The sequence below is a fragment of the Lissotriton vulgaris genome, chromosome 3_1, assembly GCF_964263255.1.
Source record: "Lissotriton vulgaris chromosome 3_1, aLisVul1.2, whole genome shotgun sequence".
NCBI lineage: Eukaryota > Metazoa > Chordata > Amphibia > Caudata > Salamandridae > Lissotriton > Lissotriton vulgaris.
The window spans coordinates 1080245977-1080267836 of NC_141689.1; the positions used below are offsets into that span (position 1 = coordinate 1080245977).

General features: G+C 44.8%; 1 protein-coding gene across 1 annotated transcript in view; it reads left to right on the plus strand.

Moving 5' to 3' along the window:
- The window catches only part of CDKL2 (cyclin dependent kinase like 2), a 446589-nt gene that overhangs the window by 301210 nt on the left and 123519 nt on the right, over positions 1–21860 (plus strand). Inside the window, exon 7 of the mRNA XM_086961513.1 lies at positions 1627–1715. Within this exon, the coding sequence (XP_086817639.1) occupies positions 1627–1715 (89 nt within the window). The remainder of the gene's footprint in view (positions 1–1626; positions 1716–21860) is intronic.

Here is a 21860-nt window from a genome sequence, read left to right on the forward strand (position 1 = left end):
TGGATTGCATTGGCAAAGACTGACAACGCAGCCCGTCGCACTCCTTCGTGGAACTAAGAAGTTTCCTATGGTAATCCTGGGTATTCCTCTAAGAAATAGAACTCTCAAGTCGTCCTTAAGTTCTTACAAGAATTTTAAAAGGGCCTACAAGAAGAAATGGCTATAGCTGTAAGCCACCACTTTGAGTACAAAGTGTAAGATGCTTTCAATAAGTTCCTGTAGGTCTCTGCAGCAAAGGAAAGACAAGATCTTCCACCCTTGGTAAAACATACCTGCCCACATTATAGGTTATTCTATTCTACAGATTCATGGTGTTTGTGGGTGATAAGATGGTGCCTTATGTTCTAAGCAGAAAGTTGCACTCTGCTGGTAAACTGAACTCATAGTGCTTCCCTAATCCAACCCAAAAACTCATTACCTGATTCCATCTAGTAAACTCTTCTTTCCTCCTCCCTGATGCTAAGAAACTTTGGGGCATATTACAAAGGCAGGCAAAATGAAATTATCGCCGCTTTTGAGGCCGTTTTCGTTCGCAAAGCGGCGATAATTTAATCGCCCTATTAGCAATCTGTCGCTAACATCAGTTAGCGAGAGCTTTTAGGAGATAGCTAGCGGTTTCCGGCCCGCTTTGCATGTCAGCGATATTTATCGCAAATGAGTGGGCGTACAGTTGCTAACATCGCTATCGCCTATTATCAATGCAGGCGAAGCGACAAAAATTTTTGCGCTAAGCGCGAATATCGCTGAAAACTAATGCCTGCTCAGACCACTTCTTAGCCTGTATATCCAATGGGAGGTGGATATTCAGGCTAAGTCCCTGTTAGCGATATTGCCTGAATATCGTTGTATTTCCAGCGATATTCACGCATTTCGGCGCTATCGCCGGATATTTTATCGCTTTGGAGATAAACGTTGCTAATAGTATGTTATCTCTGCGATAAAATCCGGCAATGCGCGGCGATAAAAAAAATGGCGCTAAGCTTATTTAGCGATAAATATCGCTAGTTGTTGATAATATGCCCCCTAGTTTGTTTCAACGAACAATCAGGTGCATATGTTGATAACACTGACCAATCGACTCTCATCACATGACTATTCAGTACATATCCCGTCTTTCCTGTCAATCATTGTTGCAGAGTTGAGAAGTATTTATTGTTTATCTCCTTTGCCGCATATGGAAAATAAATTGAGGCTCTTATAAATTGGGTTGATACTGAGAAATACAGTTAATTTTTTTTTTCACTTAACATTTTGCTTACATTTTCTTTTTATGGCTGAATTCTCATTTTTTCCTCAAAAGTTGTGGAATTTATTTAATTAAAAAATAATGACCTCTAATTTTCTTTCAAACACTCTAAACTGTTGACAGCATAACATTTCCCTTGTCCATATTAAGAATATGTAAATGATAAATATGCAGTGACTTTTCAACTTTATCGCATCAGCTTTTGCTAGTTGTTGGCTCTAAATATTTATTTAAAGAAAGAAAATAAAAAGAATCGGACAATGATATTTTCAAAGGTGTATTTGTTGTTCTCTAATGTGATTTTCAATTTCTTTGGGCCTGTCTTGAGAGATTGTCGGAATAAGGGTTGGTTGGTACTAACATTAACCTTCATCTTTCAGAAATGCCTACAGATCGACCCTGACAAGCGGCCGCCATGTCCAGAACTCCTGCACCATGATTTATTTAGCAAAGATGGCTTTGCCGAAAGGTATAGATTAGTTTGTTGATTCTAAGCGATGATTCGTGCTATACTACTCAACATGTTGCTTCTGTAAGTGGTATGAAACACGACAGCAAAGCCCTTGAGATCTGCAAGTAACGTCAACATATACATTTTTTGGGGAATATTTATCAAACTTTCATGCAGTGCAACGAGCCACATTGCTGTGCTGCACTGCGCTGCATGAAAGGGCGGGAATTCGACATATTTAACCCCTCCCCTGCTGATGACGGAACCGCTCCATCATCAGCTGCGATGGTGCTGTGCTGATGACGGAGCGGTTCCGTCATGGCCCGCCCGACACACCTGCGCGGCGCTGATTCCGCACCTGCGCTGGGCGTTCTATTGAGCGGGGGGGCCATGACGGAACCGCTCCGTCATAAGCACAGCGCAACCGACGCTGGTGACGGAGCTGTTCCGTCACCAGCATGCGCCCGCCGCTCTGCCGCCCTCCCCCCTTAGCACTGCGGTGGAATAGCCGCCGCAGTGAAGGGGTTAAAATCATACGGTGCCTCCCTATCCTTTTCTTGTGCTGGTGCACAAACTTCTGCCGAGCGCGAATGCAGGTACCCTTGTGCTGTGGTGCAGAGGGGTCTGTGTTGCAGACAGGATTGTTTTGTGCAGGAAGGGACATCTTCCTGCACAAAAACAAACCTTCTTTAGCATTTTCCTCTTTCTATGTGTGCTGCAGAATGTAGCACACATAGAAAGAGGAAACAACGAGGAGAAATAAAGATATTTCTCTCGTTACCTAGCATTTTGACTCATTCCCAGGTCTACCAGTATTGTTCAATCTGGGAATGTGCCAAAATCCATGGATGGGTGCGCGGAAACACCCATGCTCTACCCATGGAACACCTCTCTGGGGCAGCGTAAAGCAATTCAGTAATATGCGCTGTTTTGCGTTACTTTTGATTTATCGCGCTATGCAGAGCCATGTAAGGTGTCAATGCATGGCCAGATAAAACTTACTTAGTAGTTGCGTCGCCCTTGAATCCCATCGCATGGCTCAAGGGTGAGCAACTGAGTGATAAATATTCCCCACAATAAGGTATGTAAAACATAATGTCACTATAATGTATGCAATATCCCTTTCCTCAATTTGCTTGAACAGCCACTTTTAGCAAACAGGTACCAAACAATATTAGCCCACAACTCCAGCTTGTGGGAGAAATGAATTGTAGGAACAGTAGCAACCAAAGAGGCCCAATCACTGCACACTTAAGTTATCTGCACCTCAGTTTCTCTTTCACCTCACCTTCAATAGCTGGGTCTTTAATTATTGTTAACTCGTTATCTTCTAGTAATGCATTTGTTGTCTTAATTGTTGTGTTTTTTTCTGTTTTAATCCTTTGATGAACTTAGCCTAGGACTCCAATGGTTTGTGTTTCAGAAGCAGGCATGCAGAGCATAGTCATCCCGCTGGAGCTGGTAGTTAGTCTTGTGATGGTCTTGTAGAGCCCGGAGGCCATATTATGGAAAGTGCCCCGGGGGCAAAAAGAGCATGTGCGCCCACTTTGCATGTTCCTGGGGCATTTTCGTATTACAGAAGCAGCAGCAGATGCTTGTGCTGCACTTTCTGTAGTACAGATAGCTCTGGTGCACATATAGCGCCAGCTCTATCACAAGAGGGTGTTCCCTCATTTGAAGAGGGCAGGCCCTATGCAAATGAGGGAATCCATTTTCCTCTGCGCCAGCGCCGTATTATAGACGAGGAGGTAGAGGCAAAGAAGCATCAGGAGGTGCACTTAATGTGCGCCCCTTGATAGCATCCCGCAGGAGTGGAGAAAGGGGGTCCTTTGTACCCTCCAGACATCCCCTTGCAGGCGGGTGCAGTCATTCACTGCACCCTCCTGCAAGGGGATCTCTGTTCATCCTCAAAAGTGCAGGCAGGTTGCCATCTGCACAGTGAAACACTGAGCGGCTGCTTCAAAGCCGCTCAGTAATTCACTTGAATGCGCTGTCACGGGGCAGCATGACTTCGCAGCTGCCCTGGGAGCAACGCATTCATTATAACATGGCGTACTCTCCTTGTTTGCTCAGGGCACACTTTGTGAAAGGTGCGCCTGGCACAATCAAAGAGAGCGTGCTGTATACTTTAATATGGCCCCTGTTATGAACTCTTCAGGATTCATTGCTGTGGGGACTCTGAATAAATGAGACTAGCTCTTCACATCTGCCATTCTCACACCATCAGAAGATGGCCAGCATGATTTGAGATCCTCACCTTCCTTGGGGGAGTAAGTATGACTACTGTGTGTCTGCTGTTGTGGCTGAGTGGACGAAATAGTTTTTGGGCTGCTCAGCGTTCTTTTTTTGTTTTTCTGTTCTGTTCTGATCTGTTACTCTTTGTAGAGAGCACTATCACTCAGGAGGATATCCTTGCGCTCCCTCAGCTGAAGATTGCTTGAGAAAAAAACAATGTCCTGATGTGTAGGGAGTTTTCTCCCTGCGAGTAATGGCCATTGTTTGTTTTCCCTGAGGCAATAACCTGGAACACACTATTACCTTTTGACTGGGTGTACTCTGTATGTTTCATTGTTAGTCTTTCCAATGAAATGGCTAAATGTTCTTAGGCAACATTTGAATCAGTTGATTTAAAATTAGTTAAAGGAGCTTATATCCAAGTGCAGGGATGTTGGAGCGAGAATCAATTACCTTGCAATTCTCAATGCGTTGCGAGTTATTGTCCTGCATTCCTATCAAAGTGGAGATAATGGGATTGTGCTAGACATATGATGACATTGCCTGATCATGTAAAGCTGTGAAAGGCTATGCGATGGTAAGCTGTCCCTGGGCTTTGGATGCTAATGGATATCAGGCGTAGGATCACAGTATCTGGCCACATAATACTTCTACCATCCATTTGACGCCAATGCCCTGCTTGTCATGGCAGTACATTCCCATGTAAATCTAATCACACAAAGCTTTGCCTTGGAATATCATTTACATGTAATGGAGTAACCCTTTAACCCTCAGAACCTAGGTGGGTAATGAAATAAGTAATAATGGTTCTGGCGGACCGAAATACACAGTAGTATAGTATTTCAATTGTGTTATTTACAAACATCCGTCCCTATGTAGGGTATACAGACCGTGGTACATATACCAGTATAAGCAAACACACTGACCACAAAGAAAATTCAAGTAAAGTTTTACTCGTATACTTTTATATTTTCTGTATTGCATTCAATTGTTAGTTTTGCTGTCCAAAAACAAACATAAAACATAAAAAGACAAATACTGTGCAAGGCTGATACACATTAAAACAACATATAAAAATGTCAATTCACAAACTTATTGGCGGAGACAACTATATATGCAATAATCAGCTAGGTACATCAATTAATTCTTGGGTCCTAGGACAGCCTTTGACGAACGATTAGTTTTACAGGCGATGGGATGAAACAGGGCGTTGTTTCCTTGATCTGAAAAGGTGGATTGGAACCGAAGCTCCTCTTGGAAACCAGGTCCTTAATATGTAGTGGCTGGTCAGCCGACTCAGCTACTATGTCTCCTTCTCAATCTCCCACGTGAGATTGAGAAGGAGACAGACACGTAAAACTCGCATCAAATCAAGGAAACAATGCCCTGTTTCATCCCATCGCCTGTAAAACTAATCTTTACAGAGATCTAAGGAAATACACCATAGTAGCTGAGTCGGCTGACTATCCACTACATATTAAGGACCTGGTTTCCAAGAGGAGCTTAGGTTCCAATCCACCTTTTCAGATCAAGGAAACAACGCCCTGTTTCATCCCATCGCCTGTAAAACTAATCGTTACAGAGATCTAAGGAAGTATACCATAGTAGCTGAGTCGGCTGACCAGCCACTAAATATTAAGGACCTGGTTTCCAAGAGGAGCTTAGGTTCATCAAAGGCTGTCCTACAACTGCACAGTCCTGATGAAGACCCGCCTTTGATGCGCAAAATCATCGCATCGCCCCCAGGGTCGAAACGTCGACGCAATTCCTTCTTCGATGAACCAACTATACAAAATCCCCTAGTACCCAAGAATTAATTGATGTACCTAGTGGATTATTGCATATATAGTTGTCTCCGCCAATAAGTTTGTGAATTGACATTTTTATATGTTGTTTTAATGTGTATCAGCCTTGCACAGAATTTGTGTTTTTATGTTTTATGCTTGTATTTGGACAGCAAAACAAACAATTGAATACAATACAGAGAATATACAAGTATACGAGTAAAACTTTACTTGAATTTTCTTTGTGGTCAGTGTGTTTGGTTATACTGGTATATATACCACGGTCTATATACCCTATATAGGGACAGATGTTTGTAAATAACACAATTGAAATACTATACTACTGTGTATTTCGGTCCGACAGAACCATTATTACTTGCCTTGGAATATGGCATCAATGAATGGTCTTACAATGGTGGCAGTGGAGCACGTGATACTGTACCTAGACAATAGATGGACACCTTCGCATGCTAAGGCAGTGCTAGAGCATGTAATGCTACATCTTGACACGTGAGGCTGTAAATTGCCATGTAGGGTGGTATTAAGTATTATCATAATTTAATTTACACAATATGACAGTGACTGGCCATGTGATGGTTATATATGACCCTATAATGGTCCTATTTTGTCATACAATAGTTAACCTTGGTCATATCTTGCTCTATTAGGCCTAATCGGCATATGATGGTAGTATCTGTCCATATGATGCTAGTTCTTAAGTATATGATGCTGTATCTGGATAGGAGTACCTGGGCACGTACTGCAGGACCGTGGCTGTCAGCCTACACCCAGTCATGGGGGATCAAATGAGGGCATGTGGAACTGCTCATGAACAAGTGATGTTGTACTTGGTATATACTGTCCTTACCGGGACCTACAGTGGCCATATGCGAATTTGTGATGTATGTCACAGATGCACCGATAATAGTAAGTTATTTAAACATGGACTAACCGTGCTCTGCAGCTGAAAACTGTAGGCCATGTTTGGTGCATCTTAATGATACACGCAATGTGCTGTCACAGGTCATGAACCAAGTTTAGCTTTCAAATGTACTACACATACCAGTGATTCCTGTCTGCCATTTTGGGGCTACTGAGCCATGTTATGCACTGTGAGTTCCACTTAGATGCTCCGTTTGCTGATAGTTGCAGGCTGCAGACTATGTATGGAGCAGCTGCTTGATACACAAGATATTAAGGCATGCACAAACACCATTATATTGTACTGAAATGCACAGGTGTTGGTATGACACTTTCCTTCGGCAGCTCAAAAGTTCTTTCAGCTTGATACCTACCTGCTGCTATTTATATAGCGCTTCATACCCCTGACAAGATTGTGAAGTTCTTCAGGTTGGACTGAGTTCCTGGTTCACCAGCACCCATTGAAGAGCATGGTTTACATAGTGTTGGTTGTAGCTTGGCCTTTATGGAACATGTTAGGTGAGGCAGTGAGGTTATTGTCACTGGACATGAGCAATGAAGTGCTGCAGAGAATGTGAGAATTAACATAGTCACACATGTAGATACATGTAGGTCACACATGTAGGTAGTGAACTTGATTGGTGAGGTTCAACAGGATAACATTGGTGTTCTCCCAGACAGGCGTGGAGGCACAACCCTCTGAAGACAACAGTAAGTACTTTATGGCGAACTCCATGGAGTATCTGAGGACCAGCCACACTAGGCAGTGCTATAAGAGATTCACTCAGGAGACACAGAGGACCAACCCCACTGCCGTCCTGTTAAGCCAGCATGTGTACTATAATATATCCATTCAGGAGTGACCGAGGAACACACCCACTGGGGCAGTCTCAAGCCAACAGGGAGTACTATGTATGTTTCACTTGAGACCTACAAAGTACAATCGAGGAACAACATCACTGGGGTAGTGGTAATCCACCAGAAAGTACTGTGGTGTATTTTTACTATGATTATGTGCAGTATTTGCATCACAAACGTGGGGCAAATCAACACAAATTATTTTTTCCCTAATTACTTTTCAGCACAAAACATGTTTTGCGCTGGAAAATCACTTCAGAGTAACGCAAAGCAGCGCACAGCGCTGCTTTGCATTACTTAGCGCCACAGGGGCATTCCATGATTTGTGCGTGAGCATTTTCATTCAACCACCCAAGGTTTTCGATGCAAACCCTATTTACTATAGAAATCAAACAGGGTTTTGCGTAAAAAATTACCACTGATTTCAAATAGGCACTATCACGGAGAAATGCTTTTATTTCTCAACTCTTTCCCGACTTTGCATGTTTGCTGCACTGTACAGCACAAACACATGTGTGAAAAGTTAGTCTAAGCAGAGTATTTCGTACTGGAAGGGTATCCTTCCAGTACAAAGCCTATGCTAGACTCATCCACACACCCTTTCACTTTGGTGCGAAGGTGTTTGCATGACGCACGTCTGCCTGTTTGAGCGCCAGCACTGGACACAGGGGAGGAGAGTGCCATATTTCTGTAAATGTGTTTCTTTCCATCTCTCTCCTTCTCACGCAACGCAGCACAGCATTTTTGGCGTTAGCACTGCATGAGAATTTAGTAAAACTGGGCCTATGTGTGGTCCTCACAGGAACAACGGAGGACTAACCCCACTGGACTGTTAAGCAACTATGGACCGCTAAAAGGAATCCACCCTGGAGTGATGGGGACAACCAGGCTGAGACGATATCATGCCAAGAGTAAGTACTAGATCAGGTGCACCCAAGAGTGACTGTTAAGCGACCATAGAGTACTATACAGCATCTACGTAGGAGTGACAAAGATCAACCCCACTAGAGAAATATTAAGCCACCAGGAAGTATATAAAGTTTACCCAAGGGAGACAGGAGAACCAACCCCACATAATGAACATGATATATGGTTATAGTACACAGGGGTTTGGTAATCCATAATTCTATTGGTAGAATTTTTGCTAAATATCTTAATTGGAGAAGAAATAGCGGAAGGGCAGTGAAAGATAGGGGAGAATGGGCAGGCGTTTTGCACAAACTTTCTACCTGGCTCTAATAGGCCCAAATAGGGAAGATGCTACAGAAGACAATATTCTGGCATTTACATTGACTCCTGATCTGGACACCCTGCGAAGAGTGGTTAAATAGGCAAAGTGTCAATCATTGAAAAAAGGTTGGCTACACAACTAGGGGAAGGCCTGTGATGTGGTCTATGTATTCAATGAGAAAAGGCCTGGACCAGAAGACTATATAGGAGATGAGAGAGGAAAACCCTCAGCGGCTGCACAACTGTGGAAGTAAAATAACACACAGTCTGTACTGTTACCAACACATTATCTCTATATAAATCCCTAAGGCAGCAAAAGATTGTAAATGCAGCTAAAACCCATCTTTATGACCAATCAAAAACTTGCACTCTGTGCACAACTGACAAGGTCAGTTTAGTTCAGTTCAACTTTATTCGGATACAACAGTACCCATAAAAGTACAGAAACAAATACATCATAAAAAAAAAAAATTTGACCATTAGATTTAAAATAAGTTAAAAGTATTCAGTATACGATTCAAAAATGACTTTGTGTAAAACTATACATCATGACAGTGCATATAAATTGTTAGAATAGAAAACCAGTAGAGAAGCAATACAGAAACGATTTATAACAGTGTCAGGCATCAATCATGGTTCTGCGCGCCCTTACTGCCGTCAGGGGCGGCCTTAGGCATGTGCAAGCTGTGCACCTGCACAGGGCCACCAAACCCCAGGGGCCACCACGCCAATATATATCCTTAATATAATAATCCTCTGAGGATGGATACATATTTGCGTGGTGGCCCCTGGCAGGGATTTGGCGGCCTCCGGCTCGGTTCCACTTCCAAACACCCTGACCCCCCCTTCACTGGCCTCCGCGCTCCACCCCGCCTGGACCCCCTCTTCCGGAGCCCCTACCTATGCTCCCTGCCCAGGGCCGCCATGAGCGTAGAGCCGCCCCTGCTGCCGTTTTTTAAAAAGTGCTAGTTCGAAAAATAAGATCTACATCTTCTAATGCTAACATAGTTTGGAATGCTGCCTCTAGACTAATTGGTCTTCTTTTATTAAAATAAGGACACAAAAACTGCTTAAAATATTTGGTGTAGTATTTGCAGAAAAATATAAAGTGCTTAATAGTTTGCTCACCCCTCCCATCGCACGAATTTGAATCTGAGTCAGGACTATAGCCAAGTGGGAAGCCGAGTGTTAAACAAATTGTACCTGCTCTTAAACGGAACAATAAACTCATCTCCCATCGGCTCATTGGTAAGGACAAATACGTGTGGAGCGGGTGACTATACCGTTCGATAGCCATGTAGTTGCACAGTTATTTTCCTGGCCTCTGCCGCCTCCCGCTCGACCTTATAAAGGGAGTACAGAGCATTCTGCATTTCCTTTTTTGTGACTGAGGCAGTGAGTGTGGTGTCCCAAAAAATACTTTCCATATTTATACTAAGCAAGCTACTCAGCACACCACTCAGCCATGGGATTTCTAAACCTTTAGCACAACCTAGACAGTCCTTAATAATCATCTGTGTCAGGGAAGCTGCTTCATTCTTCCATACTGCAATCCACATGAGTGTTGGGCGAGCCCTAATAAAATCAGTGATAAAATTAATATAGAGCTCTTTGTGATATTTGTAATGGGAGGTCGAGATTGGAACATTCAAAAGTTTCCTGCAAAACCTATTCTCCTCCTGCTGTAAGACTGAGCAGTTGACCGTCCCCCATATCTTGGCGCCATATGTGGCTACCGGGGTACACTGGAGTTTGTAGATCTTTTTTACAGCTAATACTGCGTCCGTAATCTGTAAAGTCCGTAAATTGGTGGCCTTTGAGAACTTGCTCCTGCCGTGAGCTAAATGCTCACTCCAGGAATTGTTCGCATCAAAGGCCAATCCCAGGTATATAAAACATTTTACCACGGTCATCTTATGGTCGTGGTATTTCATGCTTGCCCGGGCCACTGCTCATTAAAAATGATTTTTTTAAATTGACTCGCAAGTCTAAATTTTTCATATAAATGTTACAATTTTGTACAAGGAGGCGCAGGGAATTTGATGTGCGACCTATTAAATCTGCAGCGTCAGCATAAAGCAGCACAGGAATGGGTACTTTATTAATATATGGAACATCTTGGGTGGCCAATTTCATGGAGGCATTCAGGCCATTGATATATATAATAAAAAGCAGGGGGGCCAACACGCAGCCTTGTCTGACCCCCCTGCCGATGTCAATGGGTCCTGAAACCTCTCCACCCGCCCCTATTCTCACTTGGGCCTTAAGGTCTCTGTGCAAATAAGCCAGGAAATTGACCAGGGCTTCATCCAAACCTACGTCCAAAAGGATTGCCCACAGCTTTGACCTATTTACTAGGTCAAAAGCTGTGGACAAATCCATAAAGGCCATATAGACCGGAGATTTCTTAGCAATGGCATATTTGCCAATGATTAGGTTCAGATTGAGGCATTGTTCCTTGGTTCCTACCTTGCTCCTGAAACCCAGCTGACAAGGGTCTAAGATGTTATTTGCTTCTGTCCAATCTACGATTTTATTATAAAGGACTCTACCTAAAATTTTAAGAGTATTATCTATTAGGGAGATGGGGCGACTGACAAGCATTAAAAGATGGCCCCTGGTAAAGATCGTGGCTGTGTTTGTTATCTCTCAACGATAAACACAGTTCACAGCAGATCAGGCCACAGTGCACAGGTTTACTTGACACAGCAACTAAGATCACGCTGAACCAGGTTATTTGGCACCTAGTTATGCTGCACTCGTTCTCTTGGTACAATGGCTCTTATCATGTGCACTCGGTCATATGGCACAGAAGTCACAAAGCAAGTGATTCCATTGAGAAGCCGCAGTAGAGTCTGAAGCCAACCAACAGGGCACACAGGTGCTTCCCCTGGTCCCCCCTTCTGCAGACTCACTATACAGTGGTCATGCAGCACCTCGCTTTTCCGGTACTGTCACTGCTCCGATAGGTTTGACAGGCTCCTTCCCTCTCTCAGCAGGTTGGCAGATTTCATGGTGCACAGGACAGGTAATCAGCTCTTGCAGCAAGGGGGACACTTCAAGTGATATAACCTTCCCTGATGAAAGCTGACAGTCAAGCATGGCAGTCCTCTGAGTGCTCAGTGGACCACTCCCTTTAATGATCATAAAAACGTGGACCTGAAAACAAGTGTTTTAGTGGTTTCCACGTTTATACAGTCAAACCAGACAAGATATATGGATCAACTCTCAACCCTTTCAGAACCAGGTTGGGGTGGATCTTGATTCAAGTGTCCTTTCCAGGCTGCTTACCAGACACAGCTTTCGTGCAAAGTGATGCTCCTCACAGATGGGCAGTCACTAGCCTGGAGAAGCCACAGCACAAGCAAAAAGAGGTGTGAGCTTTCTACACCTGGCTGTCATCAATGGCAGCGAGGAGTGATAGGGGGACAGACAAAAGGCTGGCCTCACGTAAGGGGTCCCTTTCATCCTGAACACCAAAGACTACTGTCATAGCCTTCTCCCTCACTATTTCCCAAATAGCTGTGCTTTGGGAAGACTGACCAGTAGCTCTTCTCAGCAAAATACCTAATCAAAAACTAAAGGAGGCTTGTCTCCCCTCTCCCCACTCCATCTTCAGGAATGACAGCAATATACTTCCACTGTCTGGGAAAACAACCTCACCTTCCTCTTGTGCACAAGGACAGGCTACACGCATCCAAAATGGATGCTATGAGTCACTCATACATACAGTTAGGGTGACCAGACATCCCAGAATTCCCCAGACACTCCCATTTTTGAAGGTTTGATCCGGTGTCCAGAAGATTTTTTTTTAATTATATACCTGTCCTGTTTTGTTAGAAGAGGCTTAAATGATGCTGAGTAGCAGCATTGAAACGTTGATGCCCTTATTTCCACAGTCACCTTTAAAGTCAGAAACAATTTAAGGGATTAATCTCTTTTTTTAGTTTGCTGTGTTATAGCATGAAATCCACCAAAGGTATGTGTGCGCTTTACATTAGCACCAGTTACATTACTGAAGGTCACAGGAGGTCAGCTAGAACCTCAGTTCTTACTCCCTCCAGAGAGAAGGTCATGCCACAGTGACATAGCTTATGCTTTAATAATGAGGTCTTCTTGTATATTAAGAAAATTAAGACTGCAAATTAACAAGGGCCTAAAACATTCACAATGAGGCTGTGCATGCATCATTATGCTAGATAGACCAGGGTCACAATACTTATCAAAGTACCAAGGGGCAGATTTACAATAACTGGCGCATCCCCGCATATCAGCAGGGATGCACCAGTTATTGTGCGTCAGGGTTCCGCCACCATGGATGCGCCGCATTTACAATGTGTTGCACCATGGGGCAAAAACGGACAGATGCGTGACGCATCTGTGCCGTAAAGGCGGCGCATTGCTGGATTTGCATCGCAAGCGCAACGCAGCTCCAGCAAGGCTCCGGGGTGCCCTATCTGTACAATGCTGCGTCAATCCTTACGCCTGCTTCAAGCAGGCGCAGGGTTTTGACGCAACATGGGCTCAAAAGTGACTGAGTAAAATCTTGTAGATTTCACTCAGCCACTCTTAGGAGGCGTTCCTGCGCCGAAACGCCCCCGTGCCGGAACGCCTACTTCTGGCGCAGGCTTTACAACATGACGCATCTCCCAGATGCATCACGTTGTAAATACCCTACAGCATGGTGCCTCTTTTGTGCTGCCGCTGCGTCACAAAAATGACGCAACAGCGTCGTAAAAGAGGCGCAAGGGGCTTGTAAATCTGCCCCAAGTGTGCTCTATAGGTAAAACTAGCTTAAATATATCTTTTCCGGCGCATCTGTAAAAGTAGCAGAGTTAGTATGAAAATAATGTTTTTTGAAGTGCAACCTCCAGAACAGTTTACAGAGTGTTTGAAGGCCACCACCACGAGAGAGAGATTTTGCGTGCATGGGCTCCTACTAAAATGGCCATTCCATTAACATTGTCGCCCTTTAGTCCTACTTCGATGTTTGGCCTGTCAACGTTTTTTTTACTTTTGAAACACTGGTCACTCTACATACAGTGCATTTACCATGCAGACCATATACTCCATCATTCACAAGATGTACTTTGGATGTTAGCACTAGGATTTGGGTTCGCGCATAGAAGTGGAACTTTACACGAATGGGCCATTATTACTCCACTCCAATGACACAGATATAACGTTCTGGTCACAACTATATATTCACAAAACAAGATGCGTTACCACCACTGGTTCTTTGCTAAAGTCATGACAGGGACAGTCTACTGTCACATCATGTACCCATCAAGATCACAGTACAGGCTCAGGACGTCACTCATGTCAATGGAGAGGCATAGGCCTCCACACACTAGATGATTGTGAGGCTAGGATCAAAAATCAAATGTGGACTATGTAGGGGACATTCCCATCCCAACACATAGTCTTGCAGTTTAGAAGGAATGTTAATATGCCTTATCATTACCAAACATAGTGAAATTCGTTTTACACATCCTAGAAGAATCAAAAGTTGTGTTGGCCTGCAACAAAAGTCAACCTTAGATCTTCAAGTGGCCAGCAATGTTGCAGAAGCAAAAACTGACCATTTATTTATCAAGATAAAGAGAGTTAAGGTGCCTGCTACAGAGATGTGTGTTTATCTAGCAAGGGTTGGGGTTTAACATGGATAATGTAGCACAAAGCTAATGTATTTGATGCAGAGATATGGGCCTAATATTATGAAGGTTGCAGGGGTGAATCACCATGAAATATTTTAGAGGGTTAATATCTTTTCAAGGGATGGGTGGAATGTTTTGCTCCGCCCGCAGAATTGGAGGAATTTTGGCGACTTCATTGTACTATAGTAACGCGAAGTTCCATTCAAATTCCGCTAATCGCTGCTTTGTGGAATTTTTTCCAGCAAAGCTCTGGAAATGCGAGCGAGATTTGGCATCACCAAGTAAAGATTTTTACACTGCCGATCATCGGCGGTTACGCGCTGTTACGGTCAGAGGGCTGCTTTTTGAGCAGATTTGCTGCTGCTCATGTAAATGTTCTACTCGAGCCGTAGCAATATCAACAGGAATGACCATGCACTCTTGCGTTCTGTTTGCACTGCACGAGCTACGTGTGCTAAATTGCAGCACGAGCTGTTCAGCGTGCATATTTTCCACCCATTGCCAGAACACAGTGGAGAAGTGTGGCTCACTGGTTAGAGGAAGCATACCCTGAAGCTGAGGTCAGACCCGAGATCAGGGTTCGATTCCCGACGCAGCAGGGTCCTGAACCCAATCCTCCACGGACTCGATAAATCTCACTTCGGTGCCCACTCTAAGCACAAGTTCACACTATGCAGCTCTGGGCACCAAGCTTGCTTAATCTCCACAACGGTCCCCTGCAGCGGGATGCCTGGCTTTCACCTTGGGGATGCCCAGCACGGGTGATCTCACAGGGAAAAACCAGGACGGGTTCCCAAGGCAAGCCCCGAGATGCCCAAGGGTAACATTGAGTGCTATATAAGAACATACATGCAGTCTCTCTGGGTTTTTATGTAACTCCGAGAAATTACACGGAGCGAAACTCCGTGAGTACTGCCCACTGCTAGTCCTTTCTGGAGATCACTGCCTGCGCCTGCACCTGCTGCTGACAGGTTGACATCCTGGAAAGATAGCGCAGTGGGTTCATGTGTTTCTTGCTTAGATCCTTGTGTAACCTGCAGGTTGCAATTTCTGATCCAGGTAAAATGGCTCACTGTGTTAAGCTCTTGCTCGAAAAATTTGCCTTTAATCTACAAGTTATGTGTCATAAATCAAGCTTTAATTATTTGAGGTTCACAAAATGAGTATCATTTCCTTCGGTAGCAGTTAACACACATTATAAAGAAAATTCTGAAGTGTAGTGATCTGCAAGTTCAGATTGTGTTCTTTCCGAACTTCACAAAGAGTGATGCTTGTGAAGTTTATATTTAAAATAGAGGTACTGCTTCAGAAGTCATTTACTGCAGCTGGAAACAGGGGCGTAGTTTAGTCAGTAAAATTGGGGAGGGGGACGGTGTGAATCTTAAATTTCCGAACTAAAAAAGCAGTTTGCTGCTGGGTGAACAGGTGAGATAGTCAAGGTTTGGTTTGGACTGTTCCCATGAGGAGCAGAGTCAGTAGTGATTAGGCGGGCCTGTGGTACTTATTTAGGGCCTCATTTATGAAAAGTGACGCATCGCTGCGTGAAAACAGCGATGCGTCACTTTTCACTGCGCACTCATTGCGACATTCCTGATGCGTCATATTTAATGTATGACGCATCATGTCGCAAGGAGTTACAGATACGTCAGTATTTCTGACGTATCTGTAAGCACAAAAGTGATGCATTGCTGGAGTGTGTCACAAAAGTGACGCAACTCCAGAAGTGCGTCCTTTCACATGGGGAAAGCCCCATGTGAAAGGGCTTGCGTCAGTCTTACGCCTGCTGTGAGGCAGGCGCAAGATTTTGACGCAACAGCGTCCTAAAAGTGACGCAGTGAAATCTCATAGATTTCACTGCGTCACTATTACGAGGTTTTTTGCAGGGGAACGCCCCCTCTGCATACATTATACCTGACGCAGGTATAATGTGGCGCAGGGGTTTAAAAAGTGACGCATCTACCTAGATGCGTCACTTTTTAAATATGGCGCAACAAGGCACATTTTTCACACCGCTGGTGCGTCATAAATAGTGACGCACCGGTGGCGCAAAACTGACGCAAGACCTTCATAAATAAGGCCCTTAGAGTTTGCCAGACAGGGCACACTTAAAGGGTGCTCTGTAGCAACTGAGTACCTCTTCTGCCAAACAAATGATCCACCCTCTTGATTTTGAGTCGGGCAGACTCTACGCTTTAAGCCGACAGAGTAAAATCTACTTTGTCCTTGTAAAATTCCCATCCAACCTTCCCCCCTATTTAGAGTGGACAATAGCATGGCATTTTCTTTTAGCTGTCTTTTGATGCCACATATATCCTTGCACTTGAAGGACAGTAAAAAAAATATATGAAAAAGAACTCCCACACAATGGGTGATGAATCCAATTGTGTGGAGATTGTTAGTTTTATACTTACCCCAAAAAATGTCCTGCTTTAGATGTTTGATTTTGAAAAATAATATATTTTGGATCAGTGTGATGACTGTCCATCATGTATGATGGAGCCATCCATAAAACCTTTATTACATTGACAGGAACTGCCATAGTTCCTGCCAATGTATAGAGAAGTCCATAGGGCTGAAGGACATATCTAAATTTTGCAGGTGCAGTAAAGGCAGGGGGGCTGATGTAAAGTCCTTTGCCCTCCTCTCTGCCTTTACTCCCTCCACCAACCCTAAATCAAGCCCTCTGTCTAGAGCGGCACAGTTGGTGAAAATCAATGGCTTGGAATGCTAAAATAAAAGCGATTGTCAGTGGTTAGACTATTTCCATGCATACATCCCATCAAATTTTAGGAGCTTAATTGCCAATAGTATGCCTAGAAACCGGAGATTGGCTCAGCTTCCCAAGTCCAATACTGCCAATTTGTGGGTGTTCCAAAAAGAAGTAAACTTGCATCCTATCCATTCAAGGAGTACTTCTATGGGTGCAGATGTACACACTTTTTTGATATTTCATTCACAATGTATATATATATATATATATATATATATATATATATATATATATATATATATATATATATATATATATATATATATATATATATATATATATATATATATATATATATATATATATATATATATATATATATCCAACCAACAGAGTTGCCTGTAGTGAGGAGCGCCCACGCAGGTAATTTGCTTTAGCCAACTTCTTTAATGGGGAATTACATTGCAGGCAATGGAGAAGAACTTCTCATTGCATTTAGTCTTGCACGACGCGTTTCGTGCATATCACTTCATCAAGGGCTGTAGGCTTTTGAAGGAGTTCAGTCACAGCAGTTTTCGCAGCACCACTCAAATAATCAGTTCCCGCCCCAATGGGCGTATCCACTCGTATGGCTCACTGGACTTTGTAGTGCTGTTGTCTTCTCTAGTGGGTCGCTAGTGACTGGACCCAAGTTTTCACATTGTTTCCACAATGGGTAGCGTTGTAACGTCTCCCCCGCTAGCGATGCTTTTCGAAATCCACCATTGGGCTTTACCTGCTCCCAACGCCGTCACGCCGTGTGGCGGCACAGCAGGGCTGTACTACGGTACAGCAAAGCCTCCCTCGCGGCTCAGGTTGCGCCGCAAAAATCCAACCAACAGAGTGGCCTGTTGTGAGGAGCCCACGCAGGTAATTTGCTTTAGCCAACTTCTTTAATGGGGAATTACATTGCAGGCAGTGGAGAAGAACTTCGCATTGCATTTAGTCTTGCCCGACGCGTTTCGTGCATATCACTTCATCAAGGGCTATAGGCTTTTGAAGGAGTTCAGTCACAGCAGTTTTCGCAGCACCACTCAAATAATCAGTCCCCGCCCCAATGGGCGTATCCACTCGCATGGCTCACTGGACTTTGTAGTGCTATTGTCTTCCCTAGTGAGTCGCTAGTGACTGGACCCAAGTTTTCACATTGTTTCCACAGTGGGTAGTGGTGTTGTATCATCTCCCCCGCTAGTGATGCTTTTCGAAATCCACCATTGGGCTTTACCTGCTCCCAACGCCGTCACGCCGTGTGGCGCCACAGCAGGACTGTACTACGGTACAGCAAGGCCTCCCTCGCAGCTCAGGCAAGGCAATATATATACATATATATATATATATATATATATATATATATATATATATATATATATATATATATATATATATATATGTGTGTGTGTGTGTATATATATATATATATATATATATATATATATATATATATATATATATATATATATTCTTCACCCTAAGATGCCTCTGACATAAAGACGCCACTCCGTGTGTGAACAGGTACAACCTTCTTTATTGCAAAACTGCGCCCTGCGCCTGTCATTTTCAAGGGTCCCCAACGCGTTTCGAAGCGTCTCGCTTCTTCCTCAGGGGGTGGCACTCAATGAGACCGGATGGAACTGCAGCCCTATTTGTCCATTGCGCATGCGCCCTCCAATGGGTGCATGCTGGGGGCTGTAGTTTGTTAGTACTCCTTCGATGGAGTCCGTGTTCTCAATGTATTTTCGTGCTTTGGGTCCATATTTAACTGCCCTCCAGTGGGCTACAGACACAGTGCCCAGTTCTTAATTTGGCAAACTCCTCCATTGCAGACAGGAAGAGGACACACGGGGAAATTATAGTTGGAAGCCCTTTATTCAAACAGCTGTGAGGCACGATGCATTTCGACTATGTTGCCTTCCTTAGGTGCCGCTATTAAACCAGGATGCTGCCCCACCCATGTTTTAAACAGTCCTGCCACCCTCCTATTGGTGGGAACACACAGCGCTCCTGATCATGTGCTCTCCCTCACGATGCAATGCTGTGCGCACTACATCTCCCAGAGTTCATCTTGCCTGGGTGGAAGTTGCGCGGAGCTGGACCTCGATGTCAATGATTCCATAACGGCTAGTGCTTTGCAGGACACACACAGGTGACTGAATTGAAAATGTCCTGGTTATCATGTCTGTTAAAAAAGCGCTTCCTCGGATCTCCTTACGCTCCAGCCTCTAAAATAAGTGTCCACCGGGCTGCGGGTAAATGTTGCAATGAACACAGACCCCTTGTGAAGTCACAAGCCGCTATTAGCATCAGCCCTTGTATCTCTTAATTGTTGAGGCGGACTGGAGAAAATACGATACCTCGGAGAAAGATGCAGCGCGACGAGCGCTGATGCCAATAGCTCTCCAGCCAACTTTTCAGAGCGGGGCCTCTTGACACGCTCATGGCTAGCGTGAATAGATACACTAAACTCCTCCATTGCTGACAGGAAGAGGCCACACGGGGAAATTATCGTTGGAAGCCCTTTATTCAAACAGCTGTCAGGCACGATGCATTTTGGCTATGTTGCCTTCCTCAGGTGCCGCTATTAAACCAGGACGGCAGTGCGAATGGCCGCCTAACCTCGAGCTCCGCAACTCAGGAGAATGACTCCATCGGTTTCCTGCTGACCCGCTGTCCTATCCAGCAGCATAAGCGGTGTTCCTGATGCCTCACACCCTGCTGAGCCCTCCGGTGCCTTGATCTCTCCTCTCGAGGCTTCTGACGAGGAGTTTTGCAATCTTTTGGGTCGATCGCGCGCCAGCGCCGATTCCTCATAAAATGGCGCCGCTCCGTCACGTCGGAGATGCCTGACGACCTCTCTGGTCTCCGGTAACCTGCAACACCTGGACGAGTTCGTCACAGCCGGGGATGTCAGCTGCTCCCCGGTTTTCCACCTATGCCGGTAAGAAGCGAGAGCTAACACGCTCTCACAGCGCTGTGCTGACACTCTCTGCCCTTCTCGCCTGACCTAAAGATGGCGGCCGCCATCGAAAAAATGCTCCGACTCCTACCTGCTCCAAATACCAGCAACTCAGCATGTGGGCGCCTGTAAAGTGAAGCGGTTCTCCTCTATCTTCAGGCAGAAGACCTCCTGTCTGCTCTCTGCGTGGTTTTCCTCGATCCTTGGGGGGTCGTATTTCTAGGTCACTTTCCTAAAGTACTTTGGCATCGTGCCCCTAACCAACATCTCACTAACCGGCACCTAACTCTGCTCCCCCTATAAGCTGGCTCAGCTAATCTTCTAATATTACCAGCCTCACAAGGAAGCCTTGGTACAGGAGACAACACAGGAAATAGCGCAACTACACTAACAGCGCCATTAAACTAGCCTGCACTAGGCTCGCCTGGCTCTGGGAGAATCACCGCGTGGAGCCAACCTTGAGAGTCTCAACAGCCCTAACCTGTTTGGCAACTCCCTGTCTGATCCCACCATCATCGACCCCAGACAGGTGCTCCTGATAAGCTAGCAAGCTGGTAATCACATCTCTTCTCACACCCCACGTCCAGAATGGCGGGCAGAGATGAAAAGACAAATTCTAAGAAGGTGAAACCTGAGCCGCAAATTTCTGACTCCCCCATTAAGAGCAAACCAGACATGGCGGCCACGATGGAAATGATTTTGAAAAAGTTAGGAGACCTCACAGTTATCTCCAAATCCACTAAGGCGAATACTGACGCTATGCAGCTTGAGCTAACGGCCATCAGAGCTGATATGAATGACCTAAAATCCGGGCTGAACACAGCGGAACAGCGCATCAGCGACGTGGAGGACCTCTCACGTCAATCAGCGGCTAGAATACAGCGCCTTGAAAGCACCACTGACACCCTCAGGCGCCAGCATGCTGAGTTGGAAGACCGCAACAGGCGAGGGAACATTCGAATTTTTGGCATTCCCGAAAACGCAGAAAAAGATGCGGACTCTTGCGTGACTTTCCTGGAAGCATGGATCCCCATGATTACCGGCATTGCTTTCCCGCATGGTCTGGAGCTGGATCGCGCGCATAGAATCCCCACATTCACTACTAACCGCGAGAAGGGTCCCAGACCAATGATATGCAAACCACTCCGATATCAGCATGTCGAATTGATCCTACAATACGCAAGGAAGCAGCACTCCATCGTGTGGGAAGGTCAGAGGATCATTTTTACACAGGACTACTCCAAGGACACAGTGGAGGTTCGCAAGGGATTCCTGGAACTCCGCGCCAAGCTCAGATCCAAGAGCATACCCTACTCCTTTGCAGGTCCAGCCAAGTTCAGAATCACAATAAACGGCCGCCCAAAATTCTTCACGGACCCGAAAGATCTGGAAAACTACCTGCAAAATGGCCCACCGCAGGAAATGGACCAATCGAATGGCCCTTCTAACAAAAGGAAGACCACGTGACTATCCTGACAAAGTACAGGTCTATCGGATCGCTATCCTTTCCAGGTCACACCACTGTATGCTTGTAGTTTTGTGATAGTTGCCTCCTCTAATTGTTTGCTAGTCCGCCCACTCGCTGTTACCAAGCACATATCCTATTTTCCTACTATCGAATTATCGCTTCCAGGCATACTATCAATGCTGTTAGATAAGTGACGATTCATGATCTCCTTTGGTTGACAACGGTATTGGTGTTTGCTTGCATAATGTCGAGCAGGTTCTACTCTCACACTTAGACTCTATTACACGACGCAAATGGTCGCTACTAGT